The sequence below is a fragment of the Macrotis lagotis genome, chromosome X (genome assembly GCF_037893015.1).
Source record: "Macrotis lagotis isolate mMagLag1 chromosome X, bilby.v1.9.chrom.fasta, whole genome shotgun sequence".
Classification (NCBI taxonomy): domain Eukaryota; kingdom Metazoa; phylum Chordata; class Mammalia; order Peramelemorphia; family Peramelidae; genus Macrotis; species Macrotis lagotis.
Window position 1 is genome coordinate 595,294,465 of NC_133666.1, and position 23,056 is coordinate 595,317,520.

General features: G+C 36.5%; 1 protein-coding gene across 6 annotated transcripts in view; it reads right to left on the reverse strand.

Moving 5' to 3' along the window:
* The window catches only part of ASAP1 (ArfGAP with SH3 domain, ankyrin repeat and PH domain 1), a 606,433-nt gene that overhangs the window by 11,434 nt on the left and 571,943 nt on the right, over positions 1–23,056 (reverse strand). For 4 of the 6 annotated variants that reach the window (XM_074202331.1, XM_074202330.1, XM_074202328.1 and 1 more), the window contains 6 exons: positions 19,011–19,049; positions 17,728–17,898; positions 10,775–10,844; positions 8,794–8,852; positions 3,629–4,131; positions 1,573–1,695 (listed from right to left, as the gene is read on the reverse strand). In XM_074202331.1, the coding sequence (XP_074058432.1) occupies positions 1,573–1,695; positions 3,629–4,131; positions 8,794–8,852; positions 10,775–10,844; positions 17,728–17,898; positions 19,011–19,049 (965 nt within the window). The remainder of the gene's footprint in view (positions 1–1,572; positions 1,696–3,628; positions 4,132–8,793; positions 8,853–10,774; positions 10,845–17,727; positions 17,899–19,010; positions 19,050–23,056) is intronic. The other 2 variants (XM_074202332.1, XM_074202334.1) reach the window with 2 other exon arrangements.

The following is a 23,056-nucleotide window of genomic DNA, read 5'->3' on the forward strand; positions in this document are numbered from 1 at the left end:
CTCTTCTCTTCCATATTCTAAATCCTCCAATCCCAGTGATCTCATTAACTCTTATCAGTTCAATCAATCAACAGACATTTTTAAATCACTTACTATGTGTTAACATTGTTTGAAATATTGGAGATAACAAAACAGTCCCTTTACTCAAGAGTTTATATATAAACAGGAAAGACATGTATATAAATACCACATTTACTGAGTAGAAAGAAAGTGAGGTGGGGAGCACTGGGAAAACTTCATACCTTTTAAGTTTTTCCACAAAAAACTATAAACTCTACTAAATTTTATTTTCTTGTTTGAAAAATAAACTATTTAAAAATCCCACCCAAACAACTTAACTATATATAAACATGATATAACCTAACTTCTTGAAAGTGTTCCTCTTAGAAGGAGATGGTGTAAGAACTCAGTCTGGAAAGAAGCCAGGTATGTCAAGAGGTAAGAGATGAATAGGGAAACCATTCCAGGTATGGGGGAATGGCTAGTATAAGGCCCAGGCACAAAAGATGAAGTGTGTGCAAGGAAGGACAACTTGGAGGCACAGTGGATAGAGTGCCTTCTCGTGAGTCAGGATGACCTGAGTTCAAATCTGACCTTAGACATTTCCTAGCTGTGTGACCCTGGGTAAGTCACCCAACCCGTGTTTGCCTCAGTTTCCTCATCTGTAAAATGAGGATAATAATTGCACCTACCTCTCAAGGTTGTGAAGATTACATGAGACAATAATACTGTTTGGCACTATATTACTGCATAGAACATGTCAAATTAAGTTAGCTATTATTGTGACTATGAAGATGACATCTTTTCTGATGCTCAAAAGCTACTAGGGGCTTCAACTCTGAATTTGTACATATTTTGTATTTGCTAGAATGAAAGTTCCTTGAAGGTAGGGTCTTATTTATTTTATTTTTGATCTTGCATCTTTACAGGGGTTTGTTTTTCAATTAAAGAATAACCATAGGGGCAGTTAGATGGTGCACTGGCCCCCTGGAGTCAGGAGTACCTGAATTCAAATCTGATCTCAGACACTTAATAATTACCTAGCTGTGTGACTTTGGGCAAGCCACTTAACCCCATTACCTTGCAAAAAAAAAAAATCACCCTGGACAGAAAGTCTTGGGGTAGTGGAAGGCTCTTATTGGGTATCAGGAGGCTATCAAGTTGCAGATATGAGCAATGAACGGTTCTTTTTGACCAGTTTTATAGGAAACAGAATTTGGCACTACAGAAATCCTCAGGCATGAAATTAGATTGTTGAGGAGCCCAGAGTTCTTCCTCTACAGGAGTAAAAACTTGCCTGTGGGACTTCTTTCAGGCTTCAAAGACACTACAGTATATGGGTAATTGTTATTCGATGTTATAGCAAATAAGTTATCTTATGCAAATTAAAATAAGGGTGTTTAATAGGATTTATATGACATTTCAAAGGACTGCTATATGAGATGAATGGATGCAACATCAGCAGGTATAGCAAAATGGGTGTGCAGAGAAAGTGGCTGCTGTGGTGTAGAAAAAAGACCAGTTGATATTTCTATAGTCTTTAATAATGCAAGAAGATGCAGGGACACTTACCCACCACTCTTGATCTTCTTCACCAGTGACAATAATCACTTCTCCTTCTATGAATGTGAGCTCATCATCATTATCAGCCTGACAGTCATAAATAGTCTTCACTCTTCTTACTTTGTTCTTCCCCTTAAATAAATAAAATGGAGTTTTAGCCGGAAAATCCAGATAAAGAGAGAATGTGGTGGTCCTTATCAATAAACCTGACTCATTGCTTTTTTTTTTTCTTGTGAGAAAGTTAACATTGTGGGGGCAGAATCTGGCTTCACCAAAAAAATAAAACTCCAAGTTAAGTCTGGTCTTTGTCCTGCCTCCTTTCCCCACCCCCATCACTATGCCCAGCAACAGTAACTTGGTGAAATTATAGAACCATCTAAAAATGCTTCAGGAAAAGATGATGTCGACAGAAATGTGCAACTTCTGCATATTTAGTATCAAGCGTTAACGATTTTAAGAGTCTCAAGAAAATTGTCTTTACCAGGAAGAAACAGACTAGTTCAAAATAAGGAAAAAGGAAGCAGCTTGCCCATACTTCTTCACTAAGATTTGGAAGGATTTACTGTGCTCTGCTTCATTTTTAGAGTTTTCCATTTTTGATCAATTCTGACTTGGGTTTTTTTTGGGGTAGGTTTTCAATCCTCCTATGCAAACAAAAACAAGGAAAAAGAGAAATTTAAATATGGGTTCTAAATATGGTTCTAGTTTATTGGCCAATATAATTTATGGAAAGTGAACCCAAGGAAAGATTTTTTTTGGTGAATTTATAGTGTCTATTGAAAATGGTGAGAGACTGCTAGAAGGTCAACTAATAAATAATGATGATGATCATAATCATAATATAGCAATAGTACATAATGCAGTGCTTTAAGGTGTGTGAAGAGTTTTGCAAACATCTCATTTTGTCCTCACAACAACTATGAATGGTAGATGCTATAATTATTCCCATTTTATAGATGAAGAAGGCTAAGGGAAAATTCTTTGACTTACCCGGGGTCACAGAATTAGTAAACCTCTGAGAATAGATTTGATCTCAGGTCTTCCTGATTCCAAATGCAAATTATAACCACCAGGTGATATGACTGATTCTATCTTACATCCTCTATTATAATGAAGATACCCTGGCATCTTAAGCAAATGTTTACATTGCCTTTTGTCCCCACTCATTTTCTTCTTTTAGGTCACTGAAGGATTTCACTCTCTTCCTTATTATAGCTGCAACTGGATAAAGCCTTTAACTTCTTCATCTTTCAGCTTAGAAGCAAAGATTCTCAAGAGTTAGGAAGGACCTTAGAGGTCAGTCACAGAATTGCAGAGCTGGAAAGTTCTGGAAAGCACATAGAGCCTGAACCTAGAGTTAGGAAGACCTGCATCTGAATTCAGCTTCAGATCTTAATTGTTGTGTGACCTTGGAAAAATCACTTAACCCCTCTGGTTTCCTGGCTTTGGTTTCTTCATATCTTAAAATGAAGGAGTTGAACTCCATGACCTGTCATGTCCTTTCCAGACCTGAAACCGTAATACTATGATCCCATGCCCTCAGAAACTACCTTGTTCAATACAGATTTGAACAAAACCTTCATCTCCACGTCCCAGAAGTAGTCCTCTAGCAATGAAGAGCCCACTCTGTCCCTCTAGAAACCACCCACTCCACTTCTGGATAGTTTTAATTCTTAAGATTTTCTTTATATCATTCCTAAATTTTCCATTTGACAACTTCTACCACAGCACTTCCTTTTGCCCTCTAAAGCCAAAAAGAACAGGTTTTTAATCTCTCTTTCCTGACTAAACTTTCTCCTCTTATGATAAATCAGATCTTTTTCTTTCAATTACTTGAAAACAGCTCCCAGGTCCCCCCCACTATGTCTTTTTCAAGCTCACCACCAGTAGTTCCTTTAGTCTATCCTCACAGGACATGATTGGGAGAGGCCATTTAGCATCATCCTTCTATATTATGCAAGAACTCACAATATCCCCTAATGAATGGTCTGCTAACTTTGAATATTGATTTTGTGGTTCCATTCCCCGCTCCCAACTTTATATCCAGTTTTGGTGATTTACTTACTGTGTTAATTTTTCTGGGAAGAGGCACTGGTGTCTCTGGCAGCGTGGGTGTTAGGTCATTGGAATCTTCTGATGCTTGCTTTTGGAGAGTCTCTCTAGACTGGACATTTGGAGAGAGATCCGTAGTATGGAGTTTCTGATTTATCTCCAAGGGCTGGGTCTTCGGTGAGCTCTCTCCTGCTTGGGATTTAGCCAGCAAATCTCCTAATTGTGGCTTCGGGGGTAGGTCTTTTATTTGTGGTTTTGGAGGTAAGTCTGAGAGTTGTGGCTTGGGTGGCAAGTCTCCAAGTTGAGGCTTTGGGGGCAGTTCCCCTGGTTTAGGGGGCAAATCTCCAATCTGAGGTTTAGGACCCAATTCTGAAGGCTGAGGTTTGGGAGGCAGATCTCCAGGCTGTGGCTTCTGTGGGAGCTCCAGTGGCTGGGGTGATTTCTGAAATATTTCTGGGGGCACATTGGATTTGTCTATGGAAAGATGATGGCTAGTTTCGATTTTCCTTAGTGCCACTGATCAAAGCAAACAACAAATAGGGAATCGGTCATAATATTACACCATTAGAGAACCCTAATTTTCACCTATCACATTTATCATTAAAAAGGATACACACTCTAAATAGCATTTCTCTAGATTGAACAATTGGTATTGAGGTGTCTACAAAGAGAAGTGAATTGCTAAACCCTGACTGAAGGTGTGTTTTTTTAAAAGATTAAAAATCCTGAAGTTTGAAAGGCATCTAGTTGACAATCCTAATGACTTTATAGTGCAGCTAACAAGAAGATATCCAAATTACCTACAGATTTAATGGCTAAAATTAAAAATGTATATTTGTTGACTGAATGCTTGGAACAGTAAGTTGAGAGACAAGAAAAAACACAGTTCTGTCTATTTCAGACAGCTAACTTGTTAATATTTTACTCAATTTGAATTTTGTTACTTTTCCTCTTTTGCTTAGGGTATTTGATAAGAGTAATGGGAATAGCACATTATGAACCACTCAAACATATTTCATGGATATCTCTGCATACCTCTCATGATATGGGAGAAGCTTCAGGTTCCTTGATGAGAACATGGTGTCATTTTTAATAAGTTAAACTGAGAAACATACCTACCTATTCTCAAATAATTAAGATTGAGAATATTAAAGATATGTATTATATATAACATTCTCAATATAAAATGAAGTTATTTGTATATGAAAGCATGAAAACTGAGCATGTTACTCTTTAAGAGACAGTAATACTTTAAAGTGTGACAGAAACTAATCTACGAGTACACTGCATGTGCATTTTTATTTTTTAAATTAGAATTTTTTTTTCAACATTCATCCATTTGCAAATTTATAAACTACATATTTTTCTACCACCTTTCCTTCCTTTCCTCCTCCCCTTGGAGGTAAACAGTCTAGTAAAAGTTAGATATATACATTTGTGTTTAACATATTTACATATTAGTTATTTGTAGAAAAGGAATTAGGACTAAGGGAAAAGAAAGAAAACCATGAGAGAGGAAGAAAAAACATAAACGAAGTTTGTAAACAGTATTTTTAAAAGGAAAAAAGTTTTCTCTGACATTCATCAGTAAAAAAAAACAAGTTAAAATCAGAATGCCCACTGAATGACCTACCCAGTGTTTCCATAAAAATCATTAGCTCAGACTCATGTAGAGTGAAGCAGAAGAGGGACAGCAAGTTAGTGTTTTGCCTAGATACTTTAAAATTTTTTATTTTTTTTAAAAAAAAGATGAAAATAGATTTTCTCTTCCTCCCATCTCCATCTAACATTGGAAAAAAAAAGAAAAACAAAATCCTTGTAATAAATTATAGTCAAGCAAAACAAATTTCCCTATTGGACAATGTCCAAAAAAATAAAAATTTCCTTTTAATCTGAGACCATAACCTTTTTGTCAGGTTAGCATATTTCATCATCAGTTTTTTTTTAATTCATGGTTAGTCATTCATTGATCAGAGTTTTTAAGACTTTCAAAGTTGTTTTTTTTTATTTTTCCATTTGAGACAATGGGATTAAGAGTGACTTGCCCAAGGTCACACAGCTAGACAATTATTAAATGTCTAAGGCTGGATTTGAACTCAGGTCCTCCTGACTCCAGGGCCAGTACTCCATCCACTGCACCACCTAGCTGCCCCCTAAATTTTTTTTTTAAAGTATTGCTGTTATTGTATAAATTGTTCTGACAGCTAGGTAGTACAACAGATAGAATGTAGAACCTTGAGTTAAGAAGACTCATTTTCCTGAGTTCAAATTTAATATCAATCATTTACTAGCTACGTAAACTCAGGCAAGTCACTAAACTGTGTCTCAGTTTCCTGATCTGTAAAAATGAGCCAGAAAAGGAAATGGCAAATAACACCCAATATCTCTGCTAAGAAAACTCCAAAAGGGGTCACAAAGAGTTGAACATCACTGAAAAACGACTGAACAATTGTTCCAGTTTTGTCCACGTCACTCTGTATTAGACTCTACAAGTTTTGCATTTTACTCTGAACTCATCCCTTTCATCATCTTCCTTCCTTCCTTCCTCCTTCCTTCCTTCCTTCCTTCCTTCCTTCCTTCCTTCCTTCCTTCCTTCCTTCCTTCCTTCTCTCTCTCTCTCTCACAAGGCAATGGGGTTAAGTGGCTTGTCCAAGACCACACAGCTAGGCCACCTAGCTGTTCTCCCTTTCATCATTTCTTATGGCACAATAGTATTATATTTCATTTATATGCTATACTTGATTTAACTCTTCCTTAATAGATGGCTATCCTTTAGTTTCCAGTCCTTTGCTACCAAAAAAGAGCTGCTGTAAGTATTTTTGTTCATATGTGTCCTTTCCTTCTTTCTTTGAATGGAGAAACCTCTGAAAAATCCTGGTTGGAGAAAGTAGGGAACACAGGACAAAGGAAACTGGATCTATAACTTGGATCCTGAACCAAGTCTCTAAATAACCAGGTGCTGCTTCTGGGGAAGTATGCACCTGGCTCAAACCCTTCTCTGTGGTTCTATTTTCATTTTCCTGACTTGCATAATCACAACATGCATATCATCCTAATTATTTTTTACAAGGAGTCTGTTTTTCAATGGGGTAGGCAATAAAGAAAAAGTGGGAGAGAAAAAAATTAATGTTTAAAAAACGGAAAAATAAAACATTAAAAAATGAATAGAAGAAAGACCATAAAAATTCAGATAAGTAGGACAGTTTTGAAAGCTATAGATTGATTTTATGATATAATTAAAAAAGGAAAGCAAGCTGTAGAAAATATTCTCAGTTTTATGTAAAACCCTTTTTTTGTTCTACTATGCATATGCAGATGCCAGTTCTATGAGGTGTTTGATATGTTCAAAACAACAACAAAAAGAAATATCAGTCTTTTCTCTTCATTTTTAATCCTAACCTTGCTGACTTCTCCCTCTTTACCTGTGGAATTCCTACCTATTTTTAATTATCTTTATTTCTCTAAAATTTCTTTCTATTTTCATTTTTCTTAACGACTGAATTTTGAATCTAATTCTGCTCCATGTATCTGTTTATAGGATTTTGAAGTCTAATGATGTCTAGTAACAACAAGCTCAAAGGGGCTAGATTTATAGAAGAGTTAATTAATCTTTGCCACCTAGACTTCCAGGACTGTTTTTGCTTCTTGATAATCCCGTTGAAAAGTCCTTCCTGAAATATTTCCAAATTATGAGAAGTCTATCTTTTTGAAGAACCAAGGCTAAATGACTTGTTGGAATGGGGGTTACAAGATACTGTTGCAGAAATGCACACTTGATTTCACATAGTAGATATAACTTCATATTTGTTGGAGACTTGGTTAGAGACAGTCTCTTATCTAGTGGCTCCATCTTCAAAGACAATTCCATTCAAAATACTCTGTGCTCTGTGCAAGGAGTTATGCTAAGGACTTAGAAATACAAAACTAAGAATATAATATCCTCTGTCCTTAAGGAGTATACATTCTTCTGGAAATATGTAACATGTAAGGAGATAACTTTCTCCTTAGAAGGAAATTAATGACAAATCTGGACAGCATAGTACAAAGCAAAGATGTCATATATATATATATATATATATGTATGTATATATATATACATACATATATATATGTATGCGTGCACATCCACATACATGTGGAAACCTTGTCTTGTAAGAAATTTAAATAAGAATACAAAACCAAAGGTGTTTATATTTTAATAGCAAACCTAAGTAGCAGAGAAAGGGTCCAAAATTCAACTATGAGAGATAATTTGTGTGTAGTTCTAAAGCTTAAAAAAATCCATTTTAGTTTCCCCCAACTGCCATATTTCCTTGTCTGCTGACTTCCTACTTAGTCATCAAGGCCAAATACTACCTACTTTTGAAATGCTGGTCCTTGAGTTAGGGGGACTTGAAATTCAGATACTCTTGTCACTGTCTGTGTGATCATAGACAAGCCTTAGTATTCTCATTAATAAAATGAGGACAATTCCTATAGTGCCTACCTTGCAGGGATATTGTGTAACTCAAATAGGAAAATGCAGTAAAGTGCTTGCAAGTTTTAAAAAGCTATATAACTATGACTTTTTTTTAAAAACTTTTCTTAACGTATCTTTATTTATTCAACAGACATTAATTCAGAGTCTGTGTATAAAACAGAACTAAAAGCAGCTTAAGTCATATTCTCATGGAGCTTATGAAGCTGGAGAAGGCAGGATTTTAGTTGGGACTTAGGAGAAATTGGGGAACTCAGTAGCCAGGATAGAAGAGAAAGAGCACTGCAGGCATGGTAGACAGTTTGAGAAAATACCCAGAACTGAGAGATGGAACATCTTTTTTGAAGAGTATGTGGTAGGGAGTAAGGCGGGAGAAGACTGTAAAGGCAGGGAGAAGTTAGGTTAGGAAGGGATTTTGAATGCCAAATAGAACATTCTGTATTTGCTCCAGGGGGCAACAGGGAGCCATTCAAGTTTATAGAAAGTGGGTGGCAGGAGGAGGGGGATTGACATGTTTGGATCTATTCTTTAGGAAAATCACTTTACTGGTTGAATGGAGCAGGGAGACTTAAGACAAGCAGATCCACCAGCAGGGTCTGGTGGGGACCATTTAGGTGTGAGGACCTGCATCACAATGGTAGCAATGTCAGAAGAGGGAATACTGTTTAACTCCATATAGATTTGAAAAAGGCAAGCCTTACCTTTCTGAGGTAGTTTTGGAAGAACTCTTGGGCCAAGGGCAGTCTTTGCAGAGCCGGTACTGATAAATCAATAAAAATCATTATGACTTTAATCAGTTGCAATATTATTAGCCAAATTATTGTTCAAGGATCTCAGAGTTCAATGGAGACCAACCAATCATAACAATGTTCCTACAATATGGATGGGGAGTAATAGGAAAGATTGCAAAGAAAAAGGAAAGCATCACACCTAGGACCGTTTTCCAGAGTTGGTCAAAGAAGTTTAATTTTTCTTTTATTCCCATGCTCCCTCTCTCCCTCCCTATCATTTGGTTGAAATTGAAAACACCAAGGAATTCTCCAAAGACAAAAGCAAGAGATACAATTTTAGCATCTCAAAACCACAAACTCAATAATTAGCATCTAAAGGATCAGGAGCCAATAGTTTAGTAATCTCCATTTTACTGGAAGGGGAAACCTTATGGGCAGGTATTAATGCTGTATAGGAAAGCAGCAAAGTAGAACTTAATTTTAAAAATACCATAAAACTCTTATTTTTCTTTAATAAAAGCAGAATAACTGTGTTCAAAGGACCTCTTAGGAAGTCACCAAAGTTTTAACAAAAATAAAGAGGAACAGCAACAAAGTTTTTTTTATGCCAAAGATACCTTAAGAATGTTTTATTTAAATAACCATTTTTTGCTGTTCTCTTCCCCCCCATGTACAAATTTACAGTTTCTTTTCTGGTTGCCTTAACTCCATACAAAAAAGCCAGAAAAGAAAGAGAAATGAGAAAAACCTAGCTGCTTTATCTTTCTTCAGACAGCTCTTCCTTGTTTTTACTTTTTTGTTCCACTCTGACTCCATCCTCCCCTCTCCCCCACCATTCACCCCCAAGTCTTAGTTTCCCCTGATGCCCTTGAGAATCACAGCACACTTTGGGGAACCATGGAATAACAGTGTCTGAGATAGATTTATCATGCAAAAAAGATTAGTGGTAAATAAACAGGAAGATTTTCCTTATAACAGTTATGAAGTTTGCACTCATAAAAAAATTCTGCCTGGATTCCTTGGCAAGAAAGCACATGCAATACTGATTGATATTTATGTTTTATATGTGTAACATCTGCCCACTGACAAAACTCTAAAAATAGATCTCTTTGGCTTCTGAAAACTCTCGTGAAGAATTCCCCAGATGGTCACGCAATCACAGGGGTCTGGGTCACCCACTAAGCAAAGGGAGGAGAGGTCAATTCTTAGGGCATAAGCAGGAGGCAAAGATCTTAGAAACTCATGAATCATCAGGAGACTCTGGTTTACAGATCCTCCAGTGAGGTAGTACATTGCTCTGGGCAACAGAAACATCTGGCTTGTTAAAAGGGATCCTACACAGGCTGTATTTAAAAGTCTATATTGGAATAAGGTGGGAGAATAGGAAATGGGAATTCTGCTATCTACTTTCCATTAAACAATGGTAAGAAATTCAAATGAAAACTGATGTCCTGCCTTCCCCAAGTGTCCTGTCTCAAAAATAACCATTTTTGGTAGTTAATTTCTGAACCAGTTAATGCCTTTTCTGGGCCTCAAGACATAGAACTGGGTGATCTCTAAAGTATACATATGTCTAATATTCTATGGTTCTAACAAACACTACTTTCATAGTACTATATAAGACTTTCAAAAGGAAAACTTTTGAATAGAGAGTTTTCAGATGCTTTGGAAACCTCTGGGGGTGAGTCTTCTGCTCCTGAGTTCTGTTCCTTCCCTAAACTCCATTCTGAACAATGTAGTCAATAAAGAGAGTTATTGCAATATCTGTATCTAATATGAAAGTTTGAAAATGATGGCTACAATTTTTAAAAATATCTATTGGATATCCCATAAAATCTCTTGGCCTCAGTTCCTTTATCTGTCAAGTGGTAGTAGATCTGACATGGGATATGTTCCCTTAAACACAACTGTATGAAAACAGCAGAATACTGAGTATCAAAGATCAACCTACCTTGATTGTTGAGACATTCCTTCAAACTTGTTTGTGGTTTTACTGGAAGATGACGGACCCATGTCATTACCTAAGGAGAAAAAAATAGTTACTAAACTATGGCTAACTAGATTGGATTACTTTCCCCAGGGAGAGAAGCACCATCAACTAGGTAGCAATAGAGATAATGCTGGTGTGCAGCCCTTAAACCCAAGTACTTCAGCAAACCCTGTATTCAAAAAGTGCCTAGGGTCTCCTTAGCCTAGGCTGGTGCATTTGAAAAAGGCTTCAGCTTCTTTTGGAGCTTCTACATATAAAAGAGAGTCAAGTTTAACTACCTGCCACTTCAACCACATTATAGTTCTGGACTTCCCTTTCTGACTCTTTGATTAGACCACACTGGTCTTCTCCCTATTGCTCACTTGTGTCAATCTCCTTTCTCTGGCCTGGCTAGCTCCCATCCCTTTTCCTTCAAGAAACCCTTTTTGATGTCTAGAGTTGCTCTTATCTATCCTTCTTAATTTATTGATGACATTGCTTTCAGTTGTGTCTGACATTTTGTGACCCTGTGGACCATACTGTCCCTCAGATTTTTGATTATTTTTACACTTGTTTATTTTATTTTCAAGTTATGCAATAAAACAAGCATTTTCTTAAAAGTATAATAAAAATGATTGCACACGAAACTTCAAATCTATTACATACAATTTGCTATTCCTCTTAAATATATAAAATTATCGTGTGAATTTCTTTTTTTTTCTTTCTTCACCACTCTAGAGATGGCTACTGTTCGATACAACTATGGCAAATATAGTAGAATCGTTTTCCATTTCCTCCTTTTGTGGATTAAAGCAAACAGAAGTTAAGTGACTTTCCCAGGGTCATACAACTAGTAAATGTCTGAGATCAAATTTGAACTCAGGTTTTCCTGATTCCAGGCCCAGAACTCTAAGCACTGAGCCTGCTTAACAGGCTTCCTTCCAAATTACCTTGGATCTAACTACTTTGTGTGTGTGTATGTATGTGTGTGTTAAAGGGGAAATGTTAACCTCTCATTATACATGTACACACAGACATGAAAGCTAATTATGGCTAGCATTTATATAACATTTAAGGTTTGCAAAGTGCTATATATATAATATACATGTATATTATATATTTATACCCACACACACATACACACATATTATCTCATTTGATCCTCGCAGCAAGGTTGGGAGATAGTAGTAATAATGTTATTAATTATATTATCCATATTTTAAAGATAAGGAACCTGAAGTGAATAAAAGTGATTTATCCAAGGTCACATAGCTAGTAAGACTGATGGAGTGTTTCTGACTCCAAATACAGCTCTTAACTAACTGTTCTACTTAGCTATAGACATATGTGTATGTGTGTGCGTGCGTTTGTGTGTATGTAATTAAAGCTTAAAATCACATTAAAACCCAAGGGAAGTTAACAGGTATGTGTATACATGTGCATATACACATGTAAATATATGCAAAATAAGCATTTAATAAGTATCTACTATGTACCAGGTATAATGTTAGATATTTTATAAATGCTAATCTCATTTAATCTTCATAACAATCCTGGAAAGTATATACTGTTATTATCCCCATTTTACAGATGAGGAAGCAGTGACTGAGGGAGTGATCACTGAGTTAAATGATCTGTCCAGAGTCACACAGCTAATAAGTATTTGAAGTCAGGTTTCCTGGATCCCAGGCCCAGTACTGTATCCACTGGGCCATCTAGCTGCCATAAATGCATACGTTGATACACACACACACACACACACACACACACACACACACACAATTTGTACATTTATGAACTTTATACCCTCCATATTTTTATATATATATACATGTTCCCCTCATTAGAATGGAAGCTCTTTGGATTAATTCTTTTTACTTGTATTCCCATTGATTGCTTGATTGACATGTGTACACCCTTAGAGGATGGGGCTGCATTTCTTTGCCTTGTGATCTAGGACTGTATTAAACCACTGATGTAAGAAATTTCATCTTCAAGCAGAACATGGAAACACAGGGAGAGGGGATCTGGCAAAGCACCATAGGTAACTTCCTCAGTGTTCTTCACCTATATTTAAATGTTGCAGTCTAACAATAGTCTGTTTTCTAGGTCCAGGAAGGAAAATATTAAGTATTTTGTATGGGTTCTCTGAGAATAGGGGCTGATTTCACTGTGGCATCTGCAGTACTTCAAGTCATGCCTAACATCTGGGAGTCACTTTTAAAATATTTTGTTGGTATAAGATTATGATAGTGTTTTATGTATTACTGTAAATATTTGTGGTATACTTTCATACCTGTGTAAATAATGTGATATGAAATAGTATCTTCTATTAAAATAATTAAATGATGTGCTATTTTAAAAATAAAAATAAATGCTCTTCCACTAAAGTTGGTGGCTGACATATAGACTGACAGTTACAGACAAAGAGGGAAAAAAACAACTTTAATTTCTATATTGACTTCAAGCATTTCCTTACAACCACCTAGCATAAAGTGCTAAGACTATCTTCTTTTTTTAGATGAGAAAACTAAGTCTTGTTTCATGAAGTTCAATGACTTGTTTTTTTTTTTTTTTTTGTGAGGCAATGGGGTTAAGTGGCTTGTCCAAGGCCACACAGCTAGGTAATTATTAAGTGTCTGAGGTCGGATTTCAACCCAGGTCCTCCTGACTCCAGGCCTGTGCTCTATCCACTGTGCCACCTAGCCACTCCACGTTCAATGACTTGGGCAAGGTTATATAGAATACAGCTGGCAAGTAGCAGAGCTAAAAATTTCAACCCTGTTCCTTTGACTCTAAACCCATGGACCAAATTGGGTCAATTCAATAACCATTTAATAAGTGGCTATTAGATGCTAGGAATAACTTGAAGCACTAGAGATACCAAGGTGAAAATAGCCCCTATTCTCAAAGAACTCATAGTTTAATAGGGAAAACAGCACAAAAACAACCATTTTAAAAAATACATACATGTAAGATAAATGGGAGTTAATCTCAGAGGGAACACATTAAGATTAAGGAAGACTGGGAAAGACTTCCAAATCTGGCCTCAGAAACTTGATCATTCCTAGCTTGTGACCTTGGTCAAGTCACTTAACCTGTTTGCCTCCCATCCAGGGCCATCTCCAGTTGTCCTGGTTCATGTTTGACCACTGGACTCTCAGGGTTCCAGAGCACAAAGTGAGGCTGGTGACTTAGAACAACACCTCCTCACTCGGATAATTCATGTGCCATGTCATGGCTTCCCCTCCTTGATGTCATGGTCTTCTTTGAGAACAAAGGACAAGCATCATCTTCATCATCACCATCTCCATTATGACTACCCCCTTACACAGCTGCCCAACATGGATACTCAATTCCTTCCAGTACCACTTAGCATCTTGGAGGGCTGGGGTAGAATGAGGAGGTTTAGAATTGAGATTCTAGAGGGTACTAGGTGGTACTTGGCATCAGGAAAATCTTAAGTCAAATCTGGTATCAAATATTTACTAGCTATTTGATCCTGGGCAAGACAACTGCTATCAGTCTCATTTTCAACTCTAAAATTGGTATAATAATAATAGTTCTTTAGCTCCCAGGACAATAGGGCAATATTTCTAAAGCACTTTGCAAATCTTAAAGTACTATCTAAATCTATTATTGCTGCTACTTCTGCTACTGTATTTGTTATTATATTGACTAACAAAACCAAGAGGAGATTTTGTTCCCTGATCCAGCTGTGAAAATGAAATATATTTATATAAATCTTGAGACATGAATGCAAGATTTCTGGATGGTAGGAGACAAAGTTTGTAGGACTTGTGAGATGACTGATAAAGTTCTTTACAGTCATAAAATTCTAGAATTCTAGTACATAACACATTCACCTCCATGATTTCATAAGATAAAAACTTCTGTTGCTTCTAGCACAATTTCTATTAACTTGTCCTCCTGGGCTTCATTTATTTCTAAAAGAAATGACCAAGTGGCTATCCTTTAAAAATACTGAAGTATTACACAATATGATTGCCAAATCTTATTTCTATACACTTAAGAAATCTTTGACAATCAAAATCTTGAAGAAATATTGTCCTGGTGGAATTAAAGTTAATAAACATAGAAATTTCCTTCACAAGGGGAAAATTTCTATCAACCAGTGATTGCTAAACTGGTTTCTGTAGGAGGCTGGAAGAAAAAAAAAAATCCAGTGGATTCTACCCTATTCAGATTTGCCAATGATGTCTCTATGATCTTCTAGTTACACTTACTGGAGCTACTTATTGAGTTCATGCATAAATTCCCAAGGAAACCTAATGTAGATATTAAAAAGGGGGAAGGAGGGGCAACTAGGTGGCACAGTGGATAGAGCACCGGCCCTGGAGTCAGGAGTACCTGAGTTCAAATCCAGCTTCAGACACTTAATAATTACCTAAGCTGTGTGGCCTTGGGCAAGCCACTTAACCCCATTTGCCTTGCAAAAAAAAAAGGGGGGGGACTTTATTCCCTTCATTGGACTTCATTCAATTTTATTTCCACCACCTTCCTGATATTTCTTAGAAGAGGAGTTTGGAAGACATGTACAGCTCTCCTAGTGGTCTGGCATTCTGTTGAAACTGGGAAAGACCATGAAAGGGAAGAGGAGAGATTTTCTCAGGAGTGGAAATGGGTGGTCAAAAGACTTGTGATTTCATCCTAACTCTAATACTATTAGCTGTGTGACTCTGGACAACAAAATCCCCGCCCCCCCCACCTCAGCTTCAAGTTCATGTTTATGTTTTAGATCTGAGTCTTTATACCTAAAAACTACTTACTTGAGGGGACATTAACTCTATATTATTTTTTTTTAACATGGTTTGTGGCTTCCTCTTGAATTTGATTTAAAAACAAAATAAAATGAGAATTAAAAAAAAAATCCAGCCTCAATTAATTTGGGTCCAAAGAGTCTCAGGTAAGGAGAGTAGTCAAAGCTGCCCAATTGGTACTGGTAGACCAGGTTTCAGAATTCTTATCTCCTTATTTTGTAGTTTAGTGTTCTTTCCTATCATCCAATATCAGATCCAAATCTTTCCTATACCAATGAATATAATACATTTCAAAAGTGGAAGCAAAAAGCATTATTTAAACCATATATATATATTATAAAGGCCTAGAGGCATATTTAGTACTTTTTTATTTTAAAAAAAAAGGTTGGAACTGGATTTTCTCTAAAATAGAGCAAGAATCCACAAAAGCCAAACTATTTTAGGAACTTGCTACTTTAGGGCACTGATGTGGATGTCTACATGTAGGGAAAAAAAGGTTTGGTTCCTAAATTCAATTTTGCTAGGTAATAATGATAACAATTCATTTGTACAGTGACTAATATGGAAATATATTTAACATGACTGTGCATGTATAACCTATATCAGATTGCAGTCTTGAGGAGGGGAGAGGGAAGAGGAGGAAGAAAAACTTGCAACTCAAAGTTTTACAGAAATGAATGCTGAAAACTATCTTTACATGTAACTGGGAAAAATACTATTAAGATAAAAAATTTGTATGTGATGCTTTCCCCAACATACAATGTAAAATGTCAAATAATGTAAATTTATAGAATCTCTTAACCTGTGGTGTGGATTGATTTCAGGTAGATGGGAAATTAGCTTCTCTTCCTCTGGCTTCTTTTCTTCTTTTATATATTTTATGTTTTTTTTTTTGTTTTTTTTTTTTTTTAAGATTTTTGCAAGGCAGATGGGGTTAAGTGGCTTGCCCAAGGCCACACAGCTAGGTCATTATTAAGTGTCTGAGACTGGATTTGAACCCAGGTACTCCTGACTCCTGAACCGGTGCTTTATCCACTCCGCCACCTAGCTGCTCCTATTTTATGTTTTTTAAAAACATTCTTTTGAGAAAAAATCTACACACTTTACCGACTAACAAAGAGGTCCAGTTCATAAAAAAACGTTAAGAACCTCTTCCTTAAAGTCCCTAACAGATAGCCCCCCCAACCTAATCTATAGAAGGAATCTTTCTCATTTGAAGGTGTGTTTAAGGGTACAGACACACACACACACACACACACACACACACACACGTATGTATTTGTTACTGTTTCCTTATGGCTACATGTGACTATTTGAGAATGGTCAAATCAGTACTATCAAAATGTAGCACCATTCATAAACATGACCTGTCTTCCCAATGGGTTTTAATCTTTTGTAGGCCCTTGTAATTCTAAGCATATTGCTTTATTATTCAAGTGATTTTTTAAATGTTTGCTATATTGAATTAAAGGGATTTTTGAGAAAGGTTTATTATAGAAAAATAGTTCTTAGGTAACCGAAGATGTTGTTCATGTCTAATGTGGAAATATTTTGCATGACTTCATATTTATAGTAGGCATTGTATTTCTTTCTTGTCTTCTCCAAGGGTGAGGGAAGAGAATTAGGAAATGAAAATAAAAACAAATAAACATAAAGTGCTGTTCTTCTGAACAAGACACCTAGCCTTTCTGTGTCTCAATTTTCTGATTTGCAATTTGGACTTATTAAAAGGGCTTGAATTACTTGTCTCATGGGATGATGGTAAAGAAAACACTGTAAATCAGGGAAGTATTGGAGTTAGCTCATACCAATTTTTGAGGGCTGATTGTTAAATTTTCAATGAGTATATCTTTGAAATCAGCAAATCAGGATTTGATTTGTTATCTTTTTTTCTAGTCTAGACATAAGAAAAGAAGTGGAGAAAATGTCAATAATGTAGATTAAACTTAAATGTGCTTTGTGAATTTTCAGAGACCTGGTTGTTAAACTTTTACCATCACACTAGTTATATCAATGAGAGTTATTATATGACCTGTTTAAAAAATATTAGTTGACCTTGATACATTACCCCACTGTACACTGAGCACTAGAAACCCACATTAGGCTATTTATTAAATAAAAAGAAACAAAAATCAAAAGAAACAAAAAACTTACCCCAAGGAACTGCACCTTTATTCTGGGGACCATGAGGTAATGGGCTTGGAGGATCAGAGAGGGTTCTTTTGTGTCCTGGTGGTGGGGGAGGGGGTCTCTTCTTGGAAAGAGTGGAGCTGCCACTGGGGGGTTGGGTGCCTAGTGGGAGTGTTGAAGGTGGGCCAGTTGGACCTGGGAAAAAAAAGAGTAAAGGAAAGAAAAAAAGGGAGGGGAAAGAACTCAATCCAGATCTCCCTGAAATGGTATCAGCTGCTTAAAAATAAGCTAAGGATTGATAAGTCAGAACTTTAAACAAAACAGTAAAGGACAGAAAGCAAAAGTTCTGGCCAGCACAAGGTTTATGAGAATTTCTATCAGTCCAACAAACAACAGGTTATGGACTTCTTGTTGCTGCCTTTATAAAAATAAATGGTGGCAAAAATTAATTTACAAAGCAATTAAGAAAAAGAAAAACAAAACACCAAATAATCAACAAAGGATGTTAATAATTTAAACCATCATTTGGTTGCAACAGAAAAATACATTTAAAATTAGTGATTGCCTAGAAACACTACATACTTGAGGAGCTAAGGGAGCACAGTATATTGCTGGCAAAAATAAAAACAGAAAGAACTGAAGATAGGATAAACCTTCCAAAAAGGCCACAACCAATTTAAGCTCCAAAGCATCTCTCAAACTCAGAATTTTTCTTTCCATTACAATTTTTTTTGTACATGTGTAGGTGTTAGCAAATTTCTCCTGACCTTTCTAAATAATGAAGATAATTATATAAAAGTGATCCTTAAAATCCTGCACTATAACCCCCCCCCCCCCCCCCCCGGCTATTTCTCCAATGGAAGAGAATACAACCTTTTCCTCTTTCAAAGACATATATACTAGATTGTTTTGGCACAAACTTTCTATTGTACTAGAAGTTGGGACAAATTACATACAGTAAATAAGACACTATGTCCAACTACTTTTAAAAAAAGTCATCTTTCTCTGAAGAACAAGATGCAGTTCTAGAAACGACATGAAATAATGATGTATAACTCTTCATGGCATTTGATTTGGACCTGGTCTTTTCTAGGCCAAATCAAAACTTTGTTAGTTTTTTTAAATGGCCTCTCATAATTAATAAATAATGGCACAGAGTGATCTGTTTTTGCTGAAAACATGATGAAGAGTGCCTGTCCAATTGTGCTTTTGAACACTCATTCCTGATACTAACATAACAAGTATCACCAAAAAGAAAAAGACCATCACCACATCACCACAGATTTAACATATCACAGTGTATATACCTGATGATCCAGATAGGCTCCAAAAGAGCTTTCTACATTCTGTACATTAAAAGAAAAGGCTTAATTACTGGAGGTTTCTTTTCAAGGTCACGATAATTTTTAATGTTACCTGTTAATAATTATCCATTAATAAGTAGTGTGAAGGAGATATGGATTGAAAAATTCTCTTCCTGATGTTATACTACCTAGAGGACTATGGGCATGTCACTTAATTCCTCAATGGTGGTTCATGGTAAGTCACAAGAGTTATAGTAGTTTCCATACTGGCTCTTCCCTACCTTGAAATCACAGGTTTTACATGCCCCCCAGAGAGGCAATTAGATAGCCCAGTAATAAAGTATTAGGTCAAGTCAGGAAGACAAGAGTTTAAATTCAGCTTCAGACACTTACTGTGTGACCCTGGGCAAGTCTACTTAATCTGTCTGCCTCAGTTTTCACATCTGAAAATGGGAATAATAAAAGCACCTACCCTCAGAGGGTTGTTTTAAGGCTCAAATAAGATGATATCTGTAAAGCACTTAGCACAGTGGCTGGTATACAGTAAGCACTTAATAAATGCTCCCTCCTCCAACCCACCACCACCATGAAAAATTTATAATAGTTCTAGATATTATTCTGGCTTTGAAATAAAATGTGTTCTAATTAAAATTAGGACCTGACTAGTGTGGAAAGGTCAGGTATCATTTGTCTTAAAAAATGGTGGATCTTAGACTTGAATGGGGCCTTAGAAGACCCCTAGTCCAATTGTTTGATACATGAATATACCCAACAATATTCTTTAATAATTAAAAAAAACCATTTAATTGCCTTGGTATAAACTTTTAGTGATAGGAGTTCATTCCATTTTGAGTCAGCTTTAAATGTTATGAAACTTTTTTTAAACTTACATTAAATTGAAATGGTTAATTTCTACCCTTTGATCCTAATGCTACTCTGGAACCAAACACAATAAATCTTCCTCTCAATATTGTAACTTTCCAAATAATGATGACAGCTACTATATTCCCTCAAAGTCTAGTAGTTTTCAACACTTAAAACACTCCAAACCTGTTGAACCAATCTAAAAACCAATGGCATTTCTGGGAATTTTTTCTATCCTTCTTGCCTTTTTTTTTTGGACAGAACAATCATTGAATTTTAGAAACCTTATCGCACATCTAGTCCAACCCTTAACTGAAATTATCCCTCAACATGACCTCAGTAGGTGGCCATGCATTCTTGGTTGAAGAACTCCAAAAATAATAATAATAATGGCTTTTTTTGTACTTCATTTTAGAAGAAGACCACAATATCACAGAGGTGAGGTCATGACAAGAACATGAACTGGATTTGAGTGAAGGGGGTGCTGTGCTAAGTCACCAGCCTCACTTTCTCTTCCAGAGTCACCTGGGTCCATTAGCCACATAGCTAGTAAAGAATTATTTGACACCAGACTTGAACACAGGAAGAAGAGTCTACCTGACTCCAGGTCTAGCACTCTATCCACTGAGCTACCGACTATTGTCAAATTTTAAAGCACTATATAATTGCTAACTAGTTATGATAGAAATAATCTATCATCTGTTTTCCAACTCTGTCTGGTAGCAACAGGACAACTGGAGATGACCCTGGTTACAAGGCAATCAGGACTAAGTAACTTGCCCAAGGTCATATATAGCTAGCAAGTGGCAAGTGTCTGAGACCAGATTTGAACTCCTGACCTGAATCCAAGGCCAGTGCTCTATCCACTGTTCCATTTAGCTGCCCAGGGGATCCTATTGCTTCCCAAAACAACCCAGTCCACTTTTGGAAAGCTCTAATTGTTGGATGGGGCAGAGAGGTGGCTCAGTGGAGTCTATCAGACTTGGAATCTGGAAGACTTATCTTACTAAATGCAATCTGGTCTCAGACACTTACTAGCTCTGATACTCTAGGCAAGTCACTTCATTTAGTTTCCTTCAGTTTCTTCATCTATAAGATGGAGAAGGAAAAGGCAAACTACTGTAGTAGAAAGAAAACCCCAAAATGGAGTCAGGAAATCAGAAATGACTGAACAATTGTTACCTGGTTTCCAACTTACACAACCATGCCTAAATGTCTATCTTTGCAATTTCTAGCCATTAATCTAAATTTGCTTTAAGATGCAAATGGAACAAGCCAAATCTCTTTTAAACACAATGACCTTTCAGTTACTTGAAGACAGCTATGCTGTTGTCCAGAAATATTTCAGATGTGATCTGGGAGGCAGAAGATATGTGGGGATTCCTCTTCATTACACCAAACTCCCATTAATATAGAATAAGGTAGTATTAACTTTTCTGGCTACCATATTCTTCTGCTCTAGTGAGTCATACTGAATTTGCTTTTTCTTTACTCCCCAGTTCCCCATTCACTCCCATCATGACCTCTTTTCTAGCCATGTCTTTATCTTATTACACTTATGCTGACTCTTTTGAAAAATCCAAGTGTATTTTTCTTTGTTTTTTTCTTTAAATTGACATGTAAATGTTACAGTTGGCATAAGACATAATCTAGGAAAGGTTTGAAAATTATATTCCTGTTGTGTTATTGCCCATTGGAAGCTTTACTATAATACACTGGTCCTGACTTATCTTGAAATAAACATTTATGTGCCATACAGAATAGGATCTTCTGGTGATAAAAATATTTACACAAAGCAGCTTGAAAAACCTATACAAAAGTTCTATTCTGATGTTTCATCAGTGCATTGTGATGATTCTAGGTTCTGGAAGTGTCTGGGGACACTTGGCAAGCTCCCCCTAAGCTAAAAAGGCTTTGATGAGCTGGCCCAGAGAAAATGGCTAACTAAGACCTGACTTAATAAGAACAGAAAATTACATCTTTATTAGATTGGAGATCAGGAAATAGATTTTTTTTGATCTTGCCAAACAAGAAGATAAAATAAAAACAGTCTTTATTTCTTTGTGGTTCCCTCTTCTTTCTCTTTTAGGAGATAAGTGGTAGAGAAAAGAGGCAAGGGGAGCTAAGAATCATATACTTCTTAGAACTCAGTATATGATCTTTGTTCAATGACCAATAAATGAACATACGAACATCAGTGCCACTATAACTAAAAAATGTGACAATAGATGAACAGTCTGCGTATGATTTATTGGTAATTTTATGATTTTAAAGGAACCAGAGGCAATTGGTCAACCCACAAACATTTATTAGATGTTTATTACATACCAGGATTATACTAAGACAATGAAGTCAAATAGTCTTTGTTCTTATGGACTTAAAGTTTAACAGAAAAGATATCCTGTACACCAATAGATTTAGACAAGATACCTTCAGAGCAACCATAAGATAACCTTATAGAGGGTTGTACCTGCAGCTGGGGGAAAGGTTTAAGAGGAACTGAGAAGGACCTGCTGCAGAGGGGTACTTGAGTTGAGTCTTAAAAGGAAGGAGGAATTCTTTAAAAGGTAGAAATGAGGGGCGGCTAGGTGGCGCAGTAGATAGAGCACTGGCCCTGGAGTCAGGAGTACCTGAGTTCAAATCTGGCCTCAAACACTTAATAATTACCTAGCTGTGTGGCCTTGAGCAAGCCACTTAACCCCATTTGCCTTACAAATACCTAAAAAAAATAGGTAGAAATGAGGAAGAAGATAATTCAAAACACGGGCATAGTCAGTATGGCTAGACTGTAGCATGACTTGAGAACAATGGGGGAAAAATTGGAAAAGTAGGTAGGGGCCAGGTTATGAAGAACTTTAAACAGAAAACAGATGAGTTTATTTGTGATCCTAGAAGTAAAAGGGAAACACTGGTGTGTGCACATGATGACTTAAAAAATTCACTTTGTTGACTGTGTGGACAACTATTTAGAGTGAGGAGAGAATAGAGAAAGGGGGATCAGTTGGAGGTGATTTTAAAAGTCTAATTGAAAAGTGATGATCGACAGGACTAATGTAGTGGTTGGGTCAGTTGAGAGAAATGGATATATGAGCGGTATGGAATAAGAAATAATAGGACTTGTCAAGTGATTGGATATATGAAATCAGAGGGAATGAGGAGTCAGATGACACCAAAGATGTCAACCA